A 22,611-nucleotide genomic window follows, 5' to 3' on the forward strand; every position below is an offset into this window, starting at 1 on the left:
CTCCCTATCCTAGAAAACTAATGTCCCACACTTCTTGGCTCACTTGATATTATTGGGAAAGCAAAGTGGATATTCATAAGGGATTTCCTCTGAACTTGGCAACTCTCAAGAAAATCTTTACAGAAGGGTGTGATGGAAAGTAGGGAGGTTGAGAAAGTGCGGAAATGCGTGTCTGTCCATTGTGGGAGGGAGGGGAGGGAGGTGGGCTGGCTGGAATCATTTCCCCGCCTAAGGAGAGCGACCACACCCTAAATCCCTTATTCCAGTGGAGTGATTGGATAACCTTGTACCTAGTCACGTGGGCGGAGCAAGCCATAAAAGGCTGAGGAGATGGCCACACCTGTCATTTGGAGAGTGGCTCAGTGCGAGAAGCTTCCCTTTGTAACCGGAGGCTCCACGTGAGGGATCTTGTGAACACTGTTCCTGGAGACATGGAGGCTGCTTCTCTCCACCGCCAAGAGGAGTCTCAGTTCAATGTCTTTCCAAAACTCAAATCTTGCTGGTCAAATGTAGGGGGTGCTGAGGTCCACGGGGGACCGTCTCTGCAGAAGCCATCACCACCATCTCACAGACGGTGCTACCTGACTAATGGTTTGGCTCCCACAAAGAAACTCTTGCATTGGAAGAGACCTTCTGTGGTTGGGGCTGGGCTTCAGAACCTGGGGAACACCTGCTATGTGAATGCGGTCCTGCAGTGTCTGGCATACACACCACCCCTTGCCATCTCTATGCTGTCCCAGCAGCATGGAGAAACCTGTGGGAAGCAGACATTCTGCATGCTGTGTACTCTGCAAGCTCACATGACCCGGGCCCTCTGCCATCCTGGAGATATGATCCGTCCCTTGCCAGGACTGCTCGCTGCCTTCCACACACACAAGCAGGAAGATGCCCATGAGTTTCTGATGTTCACTCTGGGCACAATGCAGCAAGCATGCTTGCCTGAGGACAAGCCTTCAGACCCTCAATCTGAGGACACCACCCTCATCCGTCAAATCTTTGGAGGATACTGGAGGTCTCAAATCCAGTGTCTCCACTGCCAAAGTGTTTAAAGCACTCTGGACCCGTACCTGGACATCAGCCTGGACATCGTGGCGGCTCAGAGTGTGAGCCAAGCTTTGGAGCAGTTGGTGAAGCCCGAAAGGTTGGATGGTGAAAATGCCTATCATTGTAGTACTTGTCTAGGGAAGGTGCCTGCTTCCAAGATGCTGACTTTGCACATTCCCTCAAAGGTCCTTGTCCTGGTGTTGAAACGATTCTCAGATTTCACAGGAAATGAAATGGCTAAGGACGTGCAATATCCTGAGCCTTGACATGCAACCCTACCTGTGTGAGCAGAGGGCAGGACCGCTGGTTTATGTGCTCTATGCTGCGCTGGTGCACGCTGGGTAGAGTTGTCACAGCGGACATTACTTCTGCTTCGTGAAAGCTGGAAATGGCCAGTGGTATAAAATGGATGATGCTAAGGTCACCGCCTGTGATGTGACTTGTGCATTGAGCCAACATGCCTATGTCCTCTTTTACATCCAGAAGACCAAACTGGAAAGAGAACTTGTGAGTGAGTCACTCGGTGAGGGAGCCACATCCCCTGAGGCTGACCACACAGGCTTGGTTGGGTTCCAAAGGGAGCCCAAAACCGACTCCAGAATCAAAGTTCCTGAATTAGAGGATCACATGGAAGAGACATCAGTGCAACAAATCACATTAGACCAGTGGAGATTCCTCCAAGAACGCAACCGACCTAAGGCTGAATTCAATGTCAGGAAAGCAGAATTTGCTCTTCCTGAGCATGCAGTCATAATTCACCAGTCCAAATATGAGATGTTGAAGAATGATCCTGAACAAAACTTCAACCAGCTCAACACTTTAGCCAGGAACATCGCATCTCAGAGGGCAGGGGACATGGGCATAGTCCCTTGTCTGGCATGGAGAGCCAGAGCTAGCAAGAAGAACAAGAAGGGGCAGAAGTCTAGGGAAGTAGTCCAGGGATCTCATTACTAGCTTGGATGTACACGGGCCCCTCCCCCCCAACACACACACATACACACCCTCATTCACTCACTCACCTAACTTGAAGATAGTCCCGGACAGGAAATATTTTGTGTGTTGTAGGTGTGTGTTCTGCACATGTGGAGAGACCCTATCTGGGTGTGTTCATGGGATATGGCATTCCACTTAAACTGCAGGATACTGAGATTTAAGGCTTGCTTGTTATGGGGTTATTATTGGAGAGGTTTGGATTTATTACTGGATCTGTGTCTGTGGGTGAACCCTCCCTTCTATCAGCACAGGGGAGAAGTGGGGGCAACTCACAGCCTGAAAGGATCAGCGCAAGTGGGCAATCAGGCATGAGGGGGGAAACAATGCTGAGGGCCTGGAGTCAGTGTGAACACAGCTTTCAGTCACAGTCCCATCATCCCATTACTTAACTTTCTGTTTATACTGAAAGAACATTTCCCCAAACGTATGCATGGGTGGAGTCTAGGTAAAGATGTGCTTAGAAATATACAAATATGCACCAACTGGAGGAGGAGTTAAAAAGAACCTCAGGAAAAAAAAAAAAAAACCAGACACAAAAACCCAATCTCAGTGCATGTACACAAAGAAATGACAAACCACCAGGGCATCTGGGTGGCTCAGTCGGTTGGGCGTCTGCCTTCAGCTCAGGTCGTGATCCCAGGGTCCTGGGATCGAGTCCCGCATCGGGCTCCTTGCTCAGTGAGGAGCCTGCTTCTCCTCCTCCTTGCCTGTGTTCTCTGTTGCTGTCTCTCTCTTTCAAATAAATAAATAAAATCTTTTAAAAAAAAGAGAGAAAGAAATGACAACCTACTGTGAAAATGGATGAACTACGGCTATACATGGCTGCAGACAGAATTTTTAGGGACAGTGATTTGCATGAAAAAGTAAAGAGCAGAATGTAACAGAGTAACTGATAAATGTGCAAAGTTTTTTCTTGCACAATATACATATTGTGAAAAGTGGACACATATATACGTGAACATTTGCTAATTGGTTGAAAATGATAAAAGGCAATTAAATGCTTATTTTTCAGGAGATAACTGCATCCAGCCTGATTGGATCATGCTGATTAAATTAGGTTCCCATCCCAATCTCCCTTCCTTGAGACAGGAAAGATGGTTGGCAAGGACCCTTCTCCCACAGGGAATTGCTCAGCATCCCGGCACCTGTACCTTTCGGGGCAGAGTTTGCTACCACCCCCCTATCTGACAATCAACATTATGTCTTAGGCATTAGGTATGAAAACATCTTTAAACAATTTGTCTTTTTGAGTGTGTATGTGTGTTCCAGGGCAGAGGGTCTACCTGGAAGAAGATGAGAGTCGGGCCACACCCATCCCCCACTCCCTGTCCTCCAGCCCCATCTACACTGAACATTGTAGTGATGACTGACTTGTCACTCTTCCTGCCATCTTCTCTGCTGTCTCAAGGGAGGGAGATTGTTAAGGGAACTTAATCAATGTGATTCAATCAGGCTGGATGCAGTTATCTCCTGAAAAATAAGCATTTAGTTGCTGTTTACCGTTTCCAAGCAATTAGCAAGTATTCACAGATATATGTGTGGACTTTTCACAATATATATTTTGTTCAACTAAAGACTTTGCACATTTATCAATTACTCTACTTCATTCTGCTCCTTACCTTTTGACCCAAATAACTTCCTGAAAAGTCTGTCTTTTGGCACGTGTAGCTGTAGTTCATCCAGTATCATGGTAGTTTGTTATTTCTTTGTGTAGATGCACTAAGTTTGTCCAGATGGTGCATATTTTGTATTTCCAGACACATCTTTACCTAGACTCCACCCATGGATATATTTGGGCAAATGTTCTTTCAATATAAACAGGAAGTAATGGGATGATGGGACCATGACTGTCAGTCATTTTCACACAGACAGGGGTTCCTCCACATTGTTTCCACCCTTCATGCCTGGATGTCCACTCCCTGGGATGCTTCTCTCACTGAGCCAGTCTCCAAATGACAGGTATGGCCATCTCCTCAGCCCTTTATGGCTTGGTCCACCCACGTGAATAGGAACAAGGTCATCCAAACATTTGATTGGAATAAGGAATTTAGGGTGTGGTCACTCTTCATCTGTAGAGAGACCATTCCGGCCAGCCCACCTCCCTCCCCTCCCTCCCACAATGGACAGACACATATTTCAGCGCTTTCCCAACCTCCCTAACTTCCATGCACTCTTCTGGACAGGTTTTCTTGAGAGTTTCCAAGTTCAAAGGAAATTCTTATGAATATCCACTTTGCTTTCAGAGTAATATCATGTGAGCCAAGGATCGTGGGACCTTAGTTTTCTAGGGTAGGGAGCATCATTTTCCCAAAGAGCTCAGGGATCACATAGGAAGATAATCTTCCCCACCAGCCAGAATGCATGTAGCTCCATCAAATTATTTTGGCAAGATTACTGTCCATTGCTTTTCTCCCAAACTTTTTGAACTCTCTCTAATATGATTCATATATACAGTGATCATAAAGGCCTTTATAAATGTTTTTCTACCTAGGGGTGGCCCAGAAATTATAACAATAGAAATCCTGTGGCTGGTTTCACACTTCTTTGTAAAAACACCTTTTTAAAGCTCCATCCCAATATGAGTACATATCCAAAATCTAGTGTTCATTTTGCAAGATTTTAAATTTTACCTCTGGGAATTATGCAGCAAGATAGCTTAGGTTCCCTTGTTTAAGTGTGTGTTTGCTGTAGACTTGTGCCATTTATACACAGTATGAGGTTGGACATTGAAATGCAGGGAGGAACGCACTCACGTTTAGCCTTGGCTTGAAGGTGTCAGTATGTCTCGACCAGCTTGAATGGTGTCTGCAGAAATTGTCTGAATGGATGAGAGAATTATTTTACACTTGTGATGATTATCAGTTTCCATTAGAAAATGAGTAATGCACTATGTAACTTGTAATGAAAAAAAAGTTTCTGAAAATGTATAAAGCTTAGGAAATAGAGACACCAAAGTCTATCTCTCCTCTTTGCTAAAGACACCAAGAAATATATGAGCAATTTGCCTGGTTTTGTCACTGATTTGGCTTCAGAAGGAATGTGGCCCTGCTGGTATCTTGGTTTTGGGCTTCTGGCCTCTGGACTGTGAGGGAATAAATGTCTCAAGCCACTGAGATTATGGTCACTTGTTATGCATCCCTGGAAATCAATAAGATGTCTTAACTAGGATGCTATTTATGACATTTCAATTTTTAATTAAAAGATTTTAAGTTGTTCAAATGGATTTTAAATTTGGAATGATTTAATCAAATGGAGTCAGTTTTATTGTTTATTTGAGTCTAAATTGAGTAGAATCTTAGGTAAAATGCAAATAGTGCATGCGCCCATGAGCCATGAAGCAAAAAGCCACAGAAAAATCAACTATAGGTCAACCACAGAAATTTTGATATCCAACATTCTCTTCCTGGAATTACATCTGCATTCACACACACACACACACACACACACACACACACACACACACACAGTTTTAAATGGATCTCATGAAAGCATCCAGAAGCATCCATTCAGCTCCCTACATGACAGTGGCCAGCACCTCTTGGATGACGTTCTGCCTTGTGTTCCACCCACACCTGAGGAAGTCCACACACCTGGCTTTGCAATCCACAGGGAGTTCACAAGAGAGTGTCTTGCACGGTGCTCTCCGACCAGCAGGGGGTGATGCTGGCCAGCAGAAGCATTTCCTAGGCTCCCAGGAGGACTTGACATTGTGCACGTGCTCAGGTTGGTAGGTCTGCATCTCCATGCCCTGCAGCTGCAGCCTGAGCATTTCTTGAGGCCCTAAGGGGACAATGAATACTTACAAAAGGTCCCGGGACCAGGGATTCCCTCCGTGTGACTCTAATTTTGGCACTGCTGAACGCTGAGCTCTGAGCTAAGGTAGAGAATTTTGAGGGTGGCTCAGGCACCTGGTAATATGTTTTCCAGGATTTTAGGATGGCAGGAGCAGTTCCAGGGCACCAAAATGGAATTAGAAAGATTGTCCTGGCTCGAGTGAGTCAAGGAGCTCTGTCTGGTTCTTCCAGCTGTTCAGGATATGGGTCTGATCTCTGGAGGGAACGTGTACATGTTTCCAGGCTCAGCTAACCTGGGGACATTATCCACATGGCTTCCCTGCCAGCATGGGTGGGTATGTGCCTCAGGAGAGGGGCATGAGCATGTTGAGAGGTTGCTGCATGAGAGGAGACCAAGCAGTGGGGCAGGAGAACTGTAGCCTCAGTGTGTGAAGGTCTTTTGGGAACCATCAGAAATGGTCTCCAAAAATTAGACACTCCTCAGGAATAGAAACTATACTCAATGTTTTGTAACAACTGCCTGTGAACAATCTATAATAAGAAACATAACAATCAAAGTAATAATCAATAGCAACGTACTGATTGGAGGATGATCACAATGACTTTAACACTATTAAAACTATTAATACTGTCGATAGACTACTATAAACCTAAGGAGGTGGGAGATTCAGGTACAGATTCCTCAAATTCCTTGTCAAGTGACAAGGTACCAGGACCATCTTCCTGGGTATCTCGGACTCTGAGCCCTAGGTTTTCACCAAGAAAATTATTCCATAAGGCAAAAACAGGCAGCCTGTGGCCTAGAAAGCCAAGCCAACTAGGTTCAGGTCATGGGTGAACTAGGGAACTTGTGTGCACATCCTAGCAGGGGAGCCCTAAGGCGTGGAGGTGGAAGGACCCCTGGTCTGGGGCCGGCCAACCACACCATACCCATCAGATTTCAGGTGTTTAGCCAGCCCTGAGTGCCATGCCAAGAAGGCAGGAACCAGACCCACACTCAGTGTCCACAAACCATGCCTAGGACTCCCACTAAACCCCAGCATTTTCTTAGCCTTAGCATCTGCATTGCCCTTCTGCCACCTCTTTCATCAGACCCCTGGAGGGCCAGGTAACCGTATTTGCAAATGATGGCTCTGGGCTGTTGGAGTGTGGCCTCTGTCAACCAGACCAGCCGGGGGTAACAAAGGCCAGCAGGGAGCCTTACACTGCTTTGGAGAGGACCTCAAGAGTGCTGAAGTTGCTGGAGTAAGTGGGCAGTCACCATCCTGTGCCTTTGAGGGCAACACCAGACTTTTTTGGAAAAAGGAGGGGACTTTAAACATTTCCAAGGACTGTCCATCTGTTTGCAATGCGTGGTACTTCATAAACACCAGCACCACCTTCGGCATTCCTCTCTCCCCGGTTTGACTTACTGCCGCTGGTCATTAGGCACTACTGTTACCTCTATGTCTACTTCCTACGTTTCAGCAAACCCTAAAGTTCTTGTTCCTCAAAACAAATGAATAAATATCCTACTTCGAGTGTAATAATTTTGCTTATGGCTCCTTGAATACACTTGGCCAGGAGTTTTAGAGACTGGCTGTTCTCTTTTACACTTCCAGTCATTTTCTTGTCCCAAAGCAGGGAGTCTGACGCAGGCTGCGGTTAGGCATGTCTGGGCAGGATGGTTAAGACCGCTAGTTCCTGTTTCTACCCTGAATGTAGAAGGGCATGTTCGGTTTGGGAGTCAGCTAGAATCTCAGGAGGAATCCATCTGAGGAGACCAGGGTTGAAAGGGAACAGGGAGGGAGAGCCAAGGGTGGAATAAAGCCATACAGACAGAGTCAATCCCAAAAGATCAGCTGTATGGAGCTAATTTTCTTAGACTCAGTTATCCTTACAAGTAGGTCCTTATCACTACCCTCTACCTGGATCCAACGGCTTTAACATGGCTCTGTCGTGCCATTATCTGAGAATCACTAACTCTTGGAGAACATAAGCCAAGACGTTTGGAGACAAAAAATTATGAGGAAAATACCCCCTTTTCTGTTACCCAGATCTTGTTCAGTTCCAGTGATGAAGCACAGATGGTTCTAGACACCTGGAAAGCCTCTGACTGCACTGCATCTAAGTATGTCTTTACCAGACCTAGGATGTGGGGCACACAATCAGAAACCATCACTCAGGGATCAGGACACTACTGTTCCCTCAAACATTGACTTTCCCATGGGGACCCTTCTCACTGTGTAGGTAGTGGGGATTTTGTCCTGTGTGTAGGATTTTCTCAAGTGCTCAGATTCTCAGACTGACCAAGTTTTAAATAAATTTGATTTGTTCCCTGGGGAGACTTGGTTCGGAAAAAGAATAGAATGGCAAAGAAAATGACAATGGTTCTCATGGGTGAAGTACCCATACAGACAGGTGGAAAATGGCTTCATTTCAGTCCAAAGCTCATCAGGACCAGTAGGATGGCTCTGTTTGCATAATGAGGACATTTCAATACCTCCTTAAGGGTATCTAGGGACAGTGGTATCCCATGAGAGCAGAATGGTCTTCAAGGGAGGACAGAGAGTCCTTGTGTTTTTGGAGGCTCATGGAAGTGGGCAGTTTTGAGTGGAAATAATTGTCAAATGGGTACATAAGCTACCTACATATTGGCAACAGAAAGGAACAACAATCTTTCAGTTCAGTTAAAGTGATTTAAGCTAGACTGACAAAGCAATTGGTCTGACAGTGTTGGGTATTTTGTCTGTGAACTTGGTCCAGACTCCACTAACTCCTGTTGTACTCAGTCGTCCTGTTCTGAGCTCCCACAGGCTTCCCATCACACTGTGGGACCTGCCACGTTGTATGTTAGTTTGCTGGACATATATCTGTCTTCCCATTACAGTCTGAGCTTCTAGGGTGCCTGGGTGGCTCAGTGGGTTCAGTGTCTGCCTTCGGCTCAGGTTATAATCCCAGGGTCCTGGGATGGAGTCCCATGTCAGGCTCACTGCTCATCAGGGAGTCTGCTTCTCCTCCCTCTGTCACTCCTCCCAACTCGTGCATGCTCTCTCTCGCATCAATCAATCAATCAATCAATCAATCTTTAAAGTCTGAGCTTTTCTTCCCCAAGTTGGGCAAGGAGGTGAGCCATTTATTAGTTCCTCTCAATATCTCCTTTTCGAAAAGTGTGGGACAGTGAAATACCACTGGACTTAAAGGCAGGACTTCTGGATTTTAGTTCTGAAGCTCCATCCTGGCTTCTAGCTAGAAGTGTGGGACACAAAACCAGGGTCACCTTTGAATCTCAGATGCTCTGGTCAGTGATCTATAGTTGCCAAAAACCACTATGCAGGAGATTTGATTGGAAACGTGGTTTTAAAAATTCAGATTCTTAACTGAAGAGTTCCCAATATGAAAGTGTTAGAGTAGGGGGCAGACCCCTGACTTCCAAAAATACTCTAGGTGACTAGAATCAATTTGGTTCTGGAAACATTGACTTACATTATTTTCAAGCCCACTTCTAAGCTTTAATATTTTAATGTTCTAGAACTCCTATAAATCTGAGTGTGACACTTCTATTTCGTTTTTATGGTTGAGCAACACACATGGTGTGTGTGTGTGTGTGCACATGAAATGTGGAACAAAGCCTAAACCCCAATTCTAGGTAAATGAGAACAATGTTAGTGAGGAGAGAGAAGGGAAGAAAAGTTACAACACAATTTGCACATGCTAGTGAGTAATCTATGTAGATTCATGCAATAAGGGAATTGTGTGATTTGTGAGGGAGAATAAGCCTGAGCAAGCCATTATTAACTTGAGTGTCTGAGTAAATTGTAACAATATTTACTAAGATCTAGAATAGTAAATGAAGGTCAGTTTTGGAAAGAAAGGGATAAATTATAATAAACACAAGTTACTTTTAGGTGCCTATCAGAAATCCAGTTAGGAAGACCAATGCCTTATAAAACTTCAGCAAGAAGTTAAAGTTGGAAATACAGTGTAGGATTTTTATCAGGTAAGGCCCATGTAGGTCAACAGAAATTACACTGGGTATTTAGAAAGAGGGAATGGTGACCAAGACGTGTCTAAGAGGTCACTCACTGGTCTCCTTATCAAGAGAAATCCCAGCAGCACGAAGGTGGCAGAAGATGTTTCTCTAAGTTGAGAAGCAAAGAGGGATACGTTACCCACACCACAGTTCATTTGGCAAGGAAAGGGGAGAAAAAAGGGAGGAAGAACAAGGGAAGAGATCTAAGTACATTTAGATTCTGAAAGGCAGTTATTTTACCTGAGACTGGTATGGAAATTCTGGAGAAAGCCCAGGACCTGAGACACTTGCAACAGAGAGCTTCATCCGCCCGCTTCTCTCTTGTATGGTTTTCAGAATAAAAAATTCAGCCCATTAGCCATAAAGATATGTAGCAGCACCAGAACATTTTTTAAAACACATTTTTATTTCTTATTTTACAGGCTTTTACAAATTGTCTTGTCCTAAGAAATTGTGTTTTATTTTGTTCTCTCTTATTTACATCCCTATAGGAAGCGGGCTTAAGTGAATAGGTAAGGAAATTCTCCAGAGCAGAGACAAGGGGCTGTGTTTCTTCTGTTCTGGAAGGGTGTGCTGTAAATGGAGGATGAAAACGACCTATGAAATATATCTTGCTCTACCCGAAAGCTGGGACTCTGAATTTTGGCAAGTCGGGACAGAGGCAAACCTGTGTGCCATTACTATTGGCCCGGAAAAGCAAGGATCACAGGGTCACAGGAGGGATTTTGGAAAGTGTGCAGTTTTTCTGCAGCTGGTTCCCACTTCTTCCTCCACCCAACTGCTCACTGGAGCTGCTGAAAAGTGTTCCTTCTCCAGGCTTCTGCCCTTGGCCAGCACACCATTCTGTGGACGTGCTAAGAACATAAGACCAAAAGGCCTGAAGTCTGCATATGACTGTGACTAAGCCAGCAAGGGTGGGGTCTTCTTAGGCCTGTATCTCCTTTTTGGAAATGAGGGTGTTGAGTTAGACTATCTCTAGGGAACTCACGCTCGAATAGGCCGTGATTGATACATTCTCACTGCAAGTAGCCAGAATGAAGATGCTCCCAATCTTGGCCCAGCTTAAACTTTGACATGGGCCAGTTTCTTTGTGGCACTTGATGTCCCAGATGGGACAGGGAGTGGAAGCCATTCTAACAACTACCCGTGAAGGAGCTTGAGAAGCCCATGCCCACAGTATGGCTAAGGCAGCCACAACTCGTGTCCAGCAGGTGGGCCGTTTACTATGTGGTTGAATCTCCTCTTATTACAGACACCAGCGTCTGAATAGCAAAGGCCCAGGGTCACACTTCTGTCTGAAGCCAGGACGTTAGAATTCCTCTCAAGCATGGTCCCACCTTTCCATTCTACCTGTTTTATCTGTTCATTTGCTCACTTACTTTATCAATCAATAAAATAATTAATGGGCCCTATGCCAGCAAGTGGGGATTGCCAAGGTGAACACAACACAGTGCCCTCCCTCGGGCAGCTCACGGCCCAGAGAGGGCATTTCTCTGCAGCGCCAGGAGCTGGACTGACAGCTTCATTCAAAGCATGCCAGCCTTGGAGGTCAAGAGAGAAAATCCAGACAGGTTTGCTGCATGGACCTCACAGCCAGGGGACCTTTGCCTCTCACTTTTCGTAGCTGTTGCTTGGCTTTTGCTTGTTCCTCTTTTTCCTGCAGCAAAGTGGTGTCAATTCAGCTCGACAGCCCCCAATCTTAACTTCGAAGGAGAGGCACTGGACTTCACAGCGCCCATCCAATTTCTGACACTGCATCTCTCTGTATATTCCTCCGCGGGCTAAAGTGAAGAAAGCAGGGCTTCAGTTACCCAGTCATTGGTGACCGGAAAGCAACACGACATCACCCGGGCCAAATTCACAACTCCCCATTACTGAATCTCCTGCAGACACAGAGTACACGCCTAGAGATCAGAAAAAGCGCATGCCACCTGAACAGCGTGTGGGAGCTCAGATTCCCCGCACAACTGATACAGCGTCCTTACTTTGTATTCAATTCCCTCTGCCACAATCATTTCTAGGATATCTAGAAGCAGAGTATTTCTTCCCGGGAGGGAGGCAGTATACTTTGTAATTCCAATAAACAGTCCTTTCCAATATGTGATTTTTTCACATCTCCAAATTAATAGTCTAGGATATATAACAAAATGTAAAGACGACGCTGTTGACACTGTAGGCAGGTCAACGATAGCCCACATGCGCTGCTGTGTGGTTGTGGAATTTCACAATTTTAGGTGCAAAGATAAAAGAAACGTGGTACTGGTCTGCTTTGTAAGCATATCAATGGAATAATGGATTTAATTCTGGAATTTAGAGTGGCATAAGCAACGGGTTTTCCTTCAGAACAAAGACTAAGCTGAGGAGAGTAAAAATATTTTGAGAGGAATGATTGAGAAAAGTTTTTAGCGATATGTGTTCTCAGGAGAAATAAATAGAAAGAACAGGCAGTTACCCTCAAAAGGAAATTATTCTTGGAAAGTACAGCTTTGGGGCGGGGGAAAGAATACATATGGTTGTCATATAACTGAGATGTTATACGTGCTGAAGAGACACTGCACTTCAATTAGGACTCAGACCAATGGAAAGGAATCGCATGGCCTTAGATTTCTGCTCAAAATAAGGGGAAATTTTTTAAATAGTCCAAAGTTGAACTTGGGAAATAGACCACTGAACTTCATCAGGCTTCTGGGCAATCAACTGACGTGCAATATGTATAAGGTGTTTAAATATTTAATTGGGGCAGATAACAAGAACAAGAATGATGATAAAAAACAATGACAGGCAAGCAATAGTAATAGTGAACTTTCTCAGGGCACGGAGGACGTGCCTGGCTTTGTTTAAGCAGTTTATACAAGCAGAGGGACTGTTAAACCTTCCCCAAGCAGTTATTTTTCCCTTCAGACAATGGATAACACATGGAGACTCAGCGAGAGACGTCAGTCCCTGGCCCTGTGTCTCTGTATGGCCACGTGAACAAGTTTGGATCAATGAAACAGGAGTGGAATGATGTAGCGACTTCTATGCAATCTTTCTGATCATGCCCTTTATTTACTTTTCAGCCCTTCCCGTTAGAGCATCTTTAGAACCAGATAAAACAGTCACATTAGGATGCAAAGTTGACCTTCCTCCCTAGTCTCAACATGACTTGATGGAGAAGAGCCTTCTTTCTACCCACAATAGTCAACTTGCCTATTTTTGGAGTTTTGCATAAGAGAAAAATAAACTATTTTTTTTTCCATTTACTCTCCTTTTAAGTGTCTTTGTTAAAATAAGTTTGCCTCTTCTCTAATTAATGTAACAAGTGTCTTCATCTTTCAAACAATCCTGTTATTATTACCATTTATAGAAAGGAAATTGAAGCACAAGAGTTGACAGAACTTACAAGGATTGCTACTGAGATTCAACCTCAATTGTGTTACCTCTTGTATTGATCATTAAACTCACTCCCAACTCTGAGATTCTGTGTGGTTGTTGTGATCGTGGTGGTCCTAATTCAAGCCCACACTGTGTTTGTTGTTAGGATTCAAATGTGCTTGAGCTGAGTCTGGGGACAAGGAGCCCTTAATGAGTCAGAGACCTGATGAATGCGAATGGAGAAGAAGGCTTCACATGCGTTTCTCTACCTGGATCCATCGTCTGACCTCCGAGAAAAGAGACTGGGGCAGAAGCTAAGAAACTGATTTGATAAATGAGACTTTGAACCCCGAGGGCATGTTTTTTATGCCTGTTTTCAAAAGGGCAATACTACTACCACCTCCCAGGAAGCCCCTCCTGATCCCCCCAGTTAGAACCATGCTTCTATTTCCATGGCTTCTCTTTATAGTTTACATCTTTTATGGCGCTTATGGGAACTGTTTTGTATTATACTCTTGTGCATCTTTCCATCTCATCCATTCACTTATTTACGCATTTGAAATATATCAAATACCTATTTACTATTCTGGGCAACCTGTTTTTTACCAACACAGAAATAATGAAATCATAAACTTCAAGCAAATTAAGGGTGAAGACCATGCTCTGATTGCATTTTTGACTTCCACATTACCTACTTTTGCTATAGTGCCCAATTTCTCATTAAGTGGTAGGCACACATTTCATATCTATGAGGTCTGATTGTGTAATAAATAAGTGTAGAAATCCAGGAAACATGAAGAAGTAAAGTGCTTCATGATAATTGGGGAACCCCATTAGAAATGGCTTCATAACAGAAAGAATGAAGCGTTGTTGAGAAGGGATGATATAAAAATTTCTTAGGGGGGGCGCCTTGGTGGCTCAGTCCATTGGGCATCTGACTCTTGATTTTGGCTCAGGTCATGATCTCAGGCTCATGGGATCCAGCCCCACATCGGGCTCTGCGCTCATTGGGGAGTCTACTTTGGTTTCTCTCTCTCTCTCCCTCTGCCCCTCCCCCAGCTCTCTCTCTCTAAAATAAATAAATAAATCTTTTTAAAAAGTTTCTTAGGGATAGAGTCTTGGCTGTACTGAGCAAAAAGAGACCATTTCAAAGCTCTCAAAGATTGAAAAGAAAACTAATCAAGATGTTAGTTGTTTAAATGATATAATTTTCCACAGTATGTGAGAACTAGGAAGAAATTCTAAATAATCTAAGATTAGAAGATTTGGACCAACTAGTAAGACATAAAAAAATAGACTGAGAACCTCTTATCATGAGTTTAGTCTCATTTAGGCTACAGAAATTATAATTCTCTAAATTAACAAGTGTGTTTGGAATTTGCCTCTGAAGTGTTCTCTCATTTTAGAGCAATCACTTTGGCATATCCTGAAGCTTGTGTTGAAGATTACGGAAGAAGGAAAGAGATCTAAATGTAAAGAGAAGTCTAAACCCCTTGGTAGAGCTTTGAGGGAAATTAACTAGATACTCTTCTGGGTGGAGCTAGTCTGGCTCAGTGTGGTCCTGTTGTTTTGTGTCTAAGCTCAAGAAAAGATTTCCAGTAACCGGCTTGTCTTGGGACCTTTTTAGAACACAGGGATGAGTCACAAACTTTTCTAAAACCTGAGCTTTCTTCTCAAAAGACAGATTGCCATCCTTACATCTATTAGGATTTCCTTCTTACCTGAGAAAATGTGAACAAGGAGAATGAGAGCAGCAGAAATTAAGAAAAAGATTCTCATGGCTCCAGACATCGGCGGAGAGAGGGCACAGTTGCTAGATGCAGCTCTTTTACCGAGGAAAGTTGATTAAAACAAGTTCTACAGCTCTGGAAGGGCTGGAAGTCAACTTCGGTTTGTAATATTCATTAAGAAGAAACTATTGTTCATGCTCCACTGAGTAATGTGTGGGCTGCTGGATCAGGTATTACCCCAATGATGTTTTTGGGAGAGTAAGGCTTGTTCTCCTGCTTGTATTCCTCTATTCTATGTCTCTGCCTCCGCATCTATTTTTCCCTGAAGCCACACTTTAGGTACCTCCACTTCCAGAAGGTCTATAACCCCCATTTCTTTTCTTCTTCTCTAAGATGTTACATTCAACTTGGTCTCTTATAAGATTCACTTGGCAGTTATTAATGGGTGCCTGGTAAAATTGCTTTTCAAAAATTATAGTATATGAAAAATTTTTTCTGTCCAATGTGACTATAAGCTCCATGGAAGAATGACTCTCCTTCCATCCTTTTCCTTCCATCCATTCCTCGTGACAGTGCTTTGCAGCAGTAGATGTTCAAAATATATGGGTTCTTTGACTTATTAATTGATAGCTGTTTAGTTAGAGGAACCCATGAAACAATTAATATGGAAATCGTTATTAAATGCTCAAAGTTTTTACATTTATAAGATATTATTATTAAGGATAACGACATTATGATTAAATATGACCATATCTCATATGTTATGGGAATAGCTTTCATTCAACAAATATGGGTTGGAAAACTATTTATATTTACTTATATGTTACTAAGAAATTTGAATTTTATCCTAAAATCACAGGGAAGTTATTGAAGGGTTTTAAGTAAGGGGGTTATTTGAAAGATTAAAACTCAAACAAGGAGTTCCATTTCGAATAAAGCAAAGTGAGCTCCTACTGATAATAAGTAAAACTTTGGGGAAAAAATTACGTGAAGAATATGAAAGTTGAAACAAATACAGGCATATTTTAGAAAAAAGTCAAAACTTAGAAAAATGAAACAGCACAGAGTATGTTCTCTCTGATTGCAATGTGGCATGGAGAGGTTAACTCAAAACAAACAAACAAAAATATCTATCCTCTTTCTAAACTTAGAACACAAAGCCAGGGCCAAGGGAGACTGTATCTGCTGAAAATAAAGACCCAGAGAAGGGAGCTTAGGTTCTACGTGTGAACTCTGCCCATGACTTCTGCTAACCCTTGAGCGATGCTTGCACCTAGTTAAGGTAAAACAAAATGACAAACACACAAACACCCCTGAGATTTGAGCTGCTGCCCATTACAGCCAATGTAATATTTGCAAATTGAGTTTAATAAAGTCACTTTCCTGTTAAAACAAAAATATCAGGGTGCCTGTTTGGCTCAGTCAGTTAAACATCTGCCTTCAGCTCAGGTCATGATCCCAGGGTCCTGGGATCAAGTCCCACATCCGGCTGCCTGCTCGGCGGGGGGGTCTGCTTCTCCCTCTGCCTCGGCCCCTCCCCCCTGCCTGTTCTCTCTCTCTCACTCTCTCACTCCCTTTCTTTTTTTTTTTTTTTTTAAAGATTTTATTTATTTGACAGAGAGAGACACAGCGAGAGCAGGAACACAAGCAGGGGGAGTGGGAGAGGGAGAAGCAGGCTTCCCGCTGAGCAGGGAGCCCGATGTGGGACTCGATCCCGGGACCCCGGGATCATGACCTGAGCCAAAGGCAGACACTTAACGACTGAGCCACCCAGGCGCCCCTCCCTTTCAAATAAATAAATAAAATCTTAAAAAAAAAACTTTAAAAAATTAGCATTCTTCTGAGGCTGTAGCAGTATTCACAACCTCTTCAACACAACGTTCACAATGTCCAGGACATTGATGATGTTGAAATATTTCAGACAAGGAATTTAATATATCTATTTTAAGATGCTCCAATAGTAAAGAAAATATGCTTGCAATCAATTTTAAATATGGAAAATCTCATTAGAGAACAGAAAATATAAAGATACTTTGTTACTAAAAAATACAATATCTGAAAAAAATTAACTGAATAGATTTGATAGCATAGAAAATATGACAGGATCAAGAGTCACTGAATCAAAAAAATTATGAGATCTGTAGATCAGAGAGAAAAAAGATTGAGAAACACAGTCCTTTGAGGGCCTGAGGGATAATATCAAAGACAGGTAATTAAAGTCTCAGAATGAGGAGAGAAACATAATGGGATAAAAAGTAGTTCAAGGAAATAATGGCTGAAAACTCCCAAATTTGGTGAAAGACAAAAGGACCAAACCAGGAAGCTTTGCAAATCGGAAAGGACATGGATACCATGCTTAGGCACATCACGGTCAAACTCCTGAAACCCAGAAAAGGGAGGAAATCGTGAAAGCATCCAGAGAAGAGTAACACTTTGAGTTCAGGGAAACAGCAATTGAGTTACCACTGGCTTCTGTTCAGAAACAAAAGAGGTCAGGTGACTGTGCATGCACCTCAAAGCCCCGAAGGAAAACAGGCACAGCGCTGCCAGCTCCAAACTCCATCTGCAGGAAAAAGTCCTTTAAAAAAGGGTAACCGGGTGATGGGCATTAAGGAGGGAACGTGTGGCGATGAGCACTGGGTGGCATACGCAAATAATGAATCGTGGAACACTACAACAAAAACGAATGATGTACTATTATATGTAGGCTAATGGAACATAATAAAAGAAAAAAAAAGGGGGGAGATAGACTAAACATATTTTCAGGGCAAAGAAAACGAGAAGAATTTTTCTCTAGCAGAGATTCCCTACAGGAATACTGTAAAAGGAAATTCTGTAAAAGGGGAAGGGAACTACCGGAAGGAAACTTGATTTTCAAGGAGAATGAAAAACATCAGACATGATAAATATCAGAGTAAATATTAAAAAAAATACTTTGTCTTTTAATTTATTTGAAATGTACGTGACTTCTTAACACAGAAACTGTAACATTGCCTTGTGGGTTTATAATGGATGTGATACATGCAAAAAAATACAGCAAAAAGGTCTGTTATGAGAATGGGGAGAAATATATCTACCTATACAATTACAAGGCTTCCAAATTTTGAATAAGGTAGATTAATATCAACTCTAAGTAGATATAAAAACTTAAGGATGTGTATTGATACCCCAGTGAAACCACTAATCATAATTAACACCTTATAATGGAAGTTTTGACTCAAATATCCCAATAATCTGAAGAAGACGACAGAGAACAGAGGAATAAGCTCAAGGAGGACAAACACACCAAAAATAGTAAATTGATAGACCAACATCTAACCAATCTATCATTACTTATGTAAAACTATCAAGGGACTGAACATTCTCCTTAAAAGGTAGAGATAATTAGATGAATTAAACAGGAAGACAAAACTATGTGTGATCTATAAAGGAAGCATCTCTCCAAACATTTTTTTTCTTTTGAAGTAATTATAGACTCACAATAAGTTGCAAAAATGGTACAGAGAGGTCTTGTGCACCCATTACCCAGCCTACTCCAATGGGGACATCGCCCATAATTGTGAATTGTCAAAGCTAAGACATGAATTGGCAGAGTAAAATCAGACCACAAATTATAAGGAAAGCATTGTAAATATAAAGAGACACAGAAAGGTTGAAAGCTAATGAATGGAAAAACATAAACTATGAAAGTATCAAGAGTAAGGAGGCTGGAGTGGCAATATTCGTTTCAGATAAAAAAAAAAGAATATATTATCAAATAGAAAGTGGGATGCTGCGTAACATGTTTACACATTAACTGACTGAAGTAAAGGGGGAAACAGACAGTTCTACACTCAGAGCAGAAGATTTTGATATCACTCTTCTCAGCAAAAGGTAGACCCAAAAGTTAGTAAACACAAAAGTTGACCTAAACAACCCTATTACTGTGTTGACTGAATTGATATTTACACAATACAACATAAAACAACTGCAAAATACACACACACACTTTTTTCAAGTACATATGATACATCCATCCAAATAGATCACACGCTAGGCCATAAAACATTAAAAATTTTTGTTGAATTATCGAGTTGTCCCTTCAATGTGTCAGTTCTCACTTCATGTATTTTGTGGTTCTTGTTAGTTTTATACATGCTTATCATTGTCATGTCTTCTTGAGAGGTTGATGCACCTCTCACTATACAAAGTTCTCTTGTCCCTAGCTCCATGTTCTTTCATTCTTCTACTTTTGACCTCTTCATTTCCTTGAATCTAAAGTGTGTCTCCTGCACACAGCATATAGTTGGATCTTTTTTTAAAAAAACTCCATTCTGCTAGGCTCTAACTGGAGTGTTTAATCCATTTGTGTGTAATGCCATAATTTATGAGGTAGGATTTACATCTGCCACTTGCTGTTTTCTTATTTATTTATTTTTTTTTAGAGACAGAGAGAGAGATAGAGCCTGGGGGTGGAGGACAGAGGGAGAGGGAGAGAGAGAATCCCAAGCAGGCTCCACATCTAGCGTGGAGCCCGACATGGGGCTCAATCTCATGACCCTGAGATCATGATCTGAGCCTAAATCAAGAGTCAGATGCTGAACCGACTGAGCCACCCAGGTGCCGCCTGCTATTTGTTTTCTACATGTTATTTCTCCCCCACCCCATTCCTGCATTACTGTCTTCTTTTGTGTTAAATAGATATTTCCTGAGGTACCATTTGAATTCCCTTGTCATTTGTGGTGCTATGTATGTTTGAGTGACATTATAAATGACTTGGGGGTTTGCAATCAATTTTAAACAATCTAGTTTGAATTAATAATAACTCCATTCCAATGGTGAACAAAAACGTTACTCTGTATAGCTTGGTTTTCTCCCATTTCTTTTGTGCTGTTAGAAAGAAGTTGGAGTTTTGAAGTATGAGAGACACTCTGCCTGGCCTTGAAGGAGAAAGCTGCCTGTTTATGGAAAGAGCCACAGGGCAGGGAATGCCAGGCAGCCTCTGCGTGCTCAGGACAGCCTCCTGGCTGACAGCCTACGAGGACAGCCACCCACCACAGGCCGACAACCGCAAGTGACAGAATTTTCCCCAAAGCCCCAGAGCGGGTGCAAGGGGATCTCCTGCCTCAGATTAGATGAAAGTCCCAGCCAACCCCATGCTGTCAGTCCCGTGAAACCCTGAGCGGGGCTCCAGCTACACCATGCCTGGACTTGGGACCCACAGAAGTGTGAGAGAATGTGTGGTGTTTTAAGCCGCTAACTTTTGTGGTACTTTGTGACACAGTGAAAGAAACGAGTGCAAGAGTATTCCAAGGTAGATCGCCTTTTGGGGAACACACTGATGTGTTCTTTTGAGGTTCCTGTGTGGCCCACGGCTTTGCACAGTTTCCTGAATGGTTGATGTTCTTTCTGGTCCATCTTAGGAATCTCCCTCCACCCCTCACCTCCCAGGGCTGTATCCTAAAACCACTTACTACTGAGTCCCTTTGCTTTAGCCGAGCACAGTATTTGGGAGTTTCCTGTAGGATGGTTTCAGCCCAGAGATCTTGTGTAGCGTTTGCTTGGTCCATGGGAGCCACGCCCCTTTTGCCCTGCCTAATATGGTAAATGCAGCCACCCCATGGCTGACCTCTCTGTCCTGCCACTGTGGACAACTCCAGCTGGAGCTCTTCGCCTGCAGACGCTGTCAGGTGTGAGCACGACAGGGCAGCGTGTTGAGTTTTTCAAGTAGCTGCTTGAAATGAAGCCCATCTCATACGGATTGATGTGAAAGTGTTATTTTCCTCACCCGTCCCCCTTGAGAGCCAGAGTGAGGTCCCAATCACGGCACAGCAGCCCATTTTCCAAAGAAATCTGTCCCCGAGCTTTCTTTTATACCCTCCGGGCACAGGAAGAAGGCTAAGTGTTTCAGAGCACATTTTGTGGTCAACTTCTTTACTATTCCTGCATCTGGGGTCTGGTACTTCAGTGGGGAATGTGGGAGAAAATGATACTTAATGTTTTGTCCTCAGGCCAAACTGATCCATCTTACTCTACAGGCACTTTCAGCTATGGGGAGGGAGTTCTGAAATGGAACCCCAAACCAAGAAGGGACAATGCACGGTTAGCATAGTTAGACCAGAGCCACGGTTTCAAAATCAATGGAGGTAAAGTCATGCTAAGCAGGAGCATTATGTAGACTAGAGTGGAGATACTTCAGGGAAAAACCAGCTGCACCAGTGTCTCTTCTTCCTGACCATTTCCCTCTGACCCGTCCACCATGTAGAAGACTTTCCCTTTCAGAAAATCCAGCAGACTGATTTTGGAGATCTCCATGAGGTACTATGGAAATCAACAGAAATTTATCTGAAGAAGCCAAGGGCAGCCACTTGACCCCTGAAAGTGCTGAATTTAATAAGGAATTAGTATGGGTTGAGACTTTATTATTTTGTAGGGAGGATTGAGTGTCTCAGGAAGAAGGGGAGTGGATGAAAATGTCCCAGAAAGAAGCCAAGTGAAGAAGAGAGGAGAGAGCAAGAGGAAGAGAGAAGGGGTAATTCCTGAGTAGGCGAGCATCTATGGGATGCCATACAAGGTAAAGAGTAAAGGAACATCAGAGCAGAGCCACCGGTCCACCTCTCTGTATGACTCTGAGACATGCACATGAATCCTTCCATAAAAGAGACATCAATTAGAGTCCAGGGTGTTTTCAGTTTGGGGAATCAAGGAATGTGGTGTTTGGAATGAGCAAGGAGTATCTGGTCTCATGGTCCTCTGTAAACCATCAACAGTACTCTCACTGTGGAGAACTGAGGAGGAGCACCCACTCGCAGATGATCACTCACTTGTAGATTCCTATGTTGCCCCACTGCCCACTTCCATGAGTTAATTCCTGTGAAAACGAGGGAAACACTCTCAGGTTGGCAAAGGTGATGACTCAGGTCTCTTTTGGAGGACAATTGATCAAATGTCAATTGATCTGACAGTAGAGCCCACGGAAAAGCCCAATCGGTCAGGCTCCAGGCATGAAAACAGCTCCCACACCAGGTAGTTTGATAGAGATGATTTTACACGGAGAGGAAGTGATGAAGTGTCGGAAAAGCTGAACATGCAAAACGGGAGCCGTGAGGCAGCCCCAGGGTTAGCCCTAGCTGGCTGGGGGAAAAGCGGGAGGCTGTGGTGTGAGCCCAGGAGCCAGGACTAGCCGGCGGGAGCTGTGCCTGCAGGGGCAGAAAGGAGGGAGAAGCCAGGACACAGAAGCAGGGGCTTTGCTATGGGAGATGAGCCACTGACGGAGCACCTTCTCCCACCACGCACCTGCATCGACAGGCGCCGGCTGGAAACCAGGAGGTGTGGAGACGGGAGTTTGCAGAGTAGTGCCAGCGCTCAGAGCAGAGCAGGGGAAGGGCAAGGAATGTATCGGAGTGCGAAGCGACAAACGATACTATGGTAGCTCAAATGTGAAGCAAAACACTGTCAGCCACCCATGTGAAACCCGAGTGATCAAATTTGAGGAGCTGCTCATAGGACGAGTAATTCTGACCTTTACTGTGTGAAGCTACAAATTTTATTTCATAAGGCAAAAGTTATACAGTCAACCATTCATGCATAGTCCAGGCTGAGCATTTTAAATTAATCTCTGACATTTTCATTTACTGGCAAGAAGAGAAGTGCAAAGTTGGTGGCATGGACATTAACTGAGTAGGTATGATTTGCTTTAAAAATG

At 43.4% G+C, this 22,611-nt stretch overlaps 2 protein-coding genes across 2 annotated transcripts; one reads left to right on the top strand and one right to left on the bottom strand.

The window, feature by feature from the left end:
• Window positions 1-431: 431 nt before the first annotated feature.
• LOC118529254 (ubiquitin carboxyl-terminal hydrolase 17-like protein 6) lies at window positions 432-1,998 on the top strand. Its single transcript, XM_036082047.2, is given in 2 exon segments — window positions 432-1,303; window positions 1,305-1,998. Coding segments are annotated over 2 exon segments (1,566 nt in total).
• Window positions 1,999-11,454: 9,456 nt separating this feature from the next.
• Window positions 11,455-14,988, bottom strand: LOC118529264 (beta-defensin 107A-like). Its single transcript, XM_036082054.2, has 2 exons — window positions 14,919-14,988; window positions 11,455-11,624 (listed from the first exon to the last, which is right to left on the bottom strand). Exons 1-2 carry the CDS (start codon window positions 14,986-14,988, stop codon window positions 11,455-11,457), a joined length of 240 nt encoding a protein of 79 aa, XP_035937947.2.
• Window positions 14,989-22,611: the final 7,623 nt, after the last annotated feature.

The sequence above is a fragment of the Halichoerus grypus genome, chromosome 3, assembly GCF_964656455.1.
Source record: "Halichoerus grypus chromosome 3, mHalGry1.hap1.1, whole genome shotgun sequence".
Lineage (NCBI taxonomy): Eukaryota > Metazoa > Chordata > Mammalia > Carnivora > Phocidae > Halichoerus > Halichoerus grypus.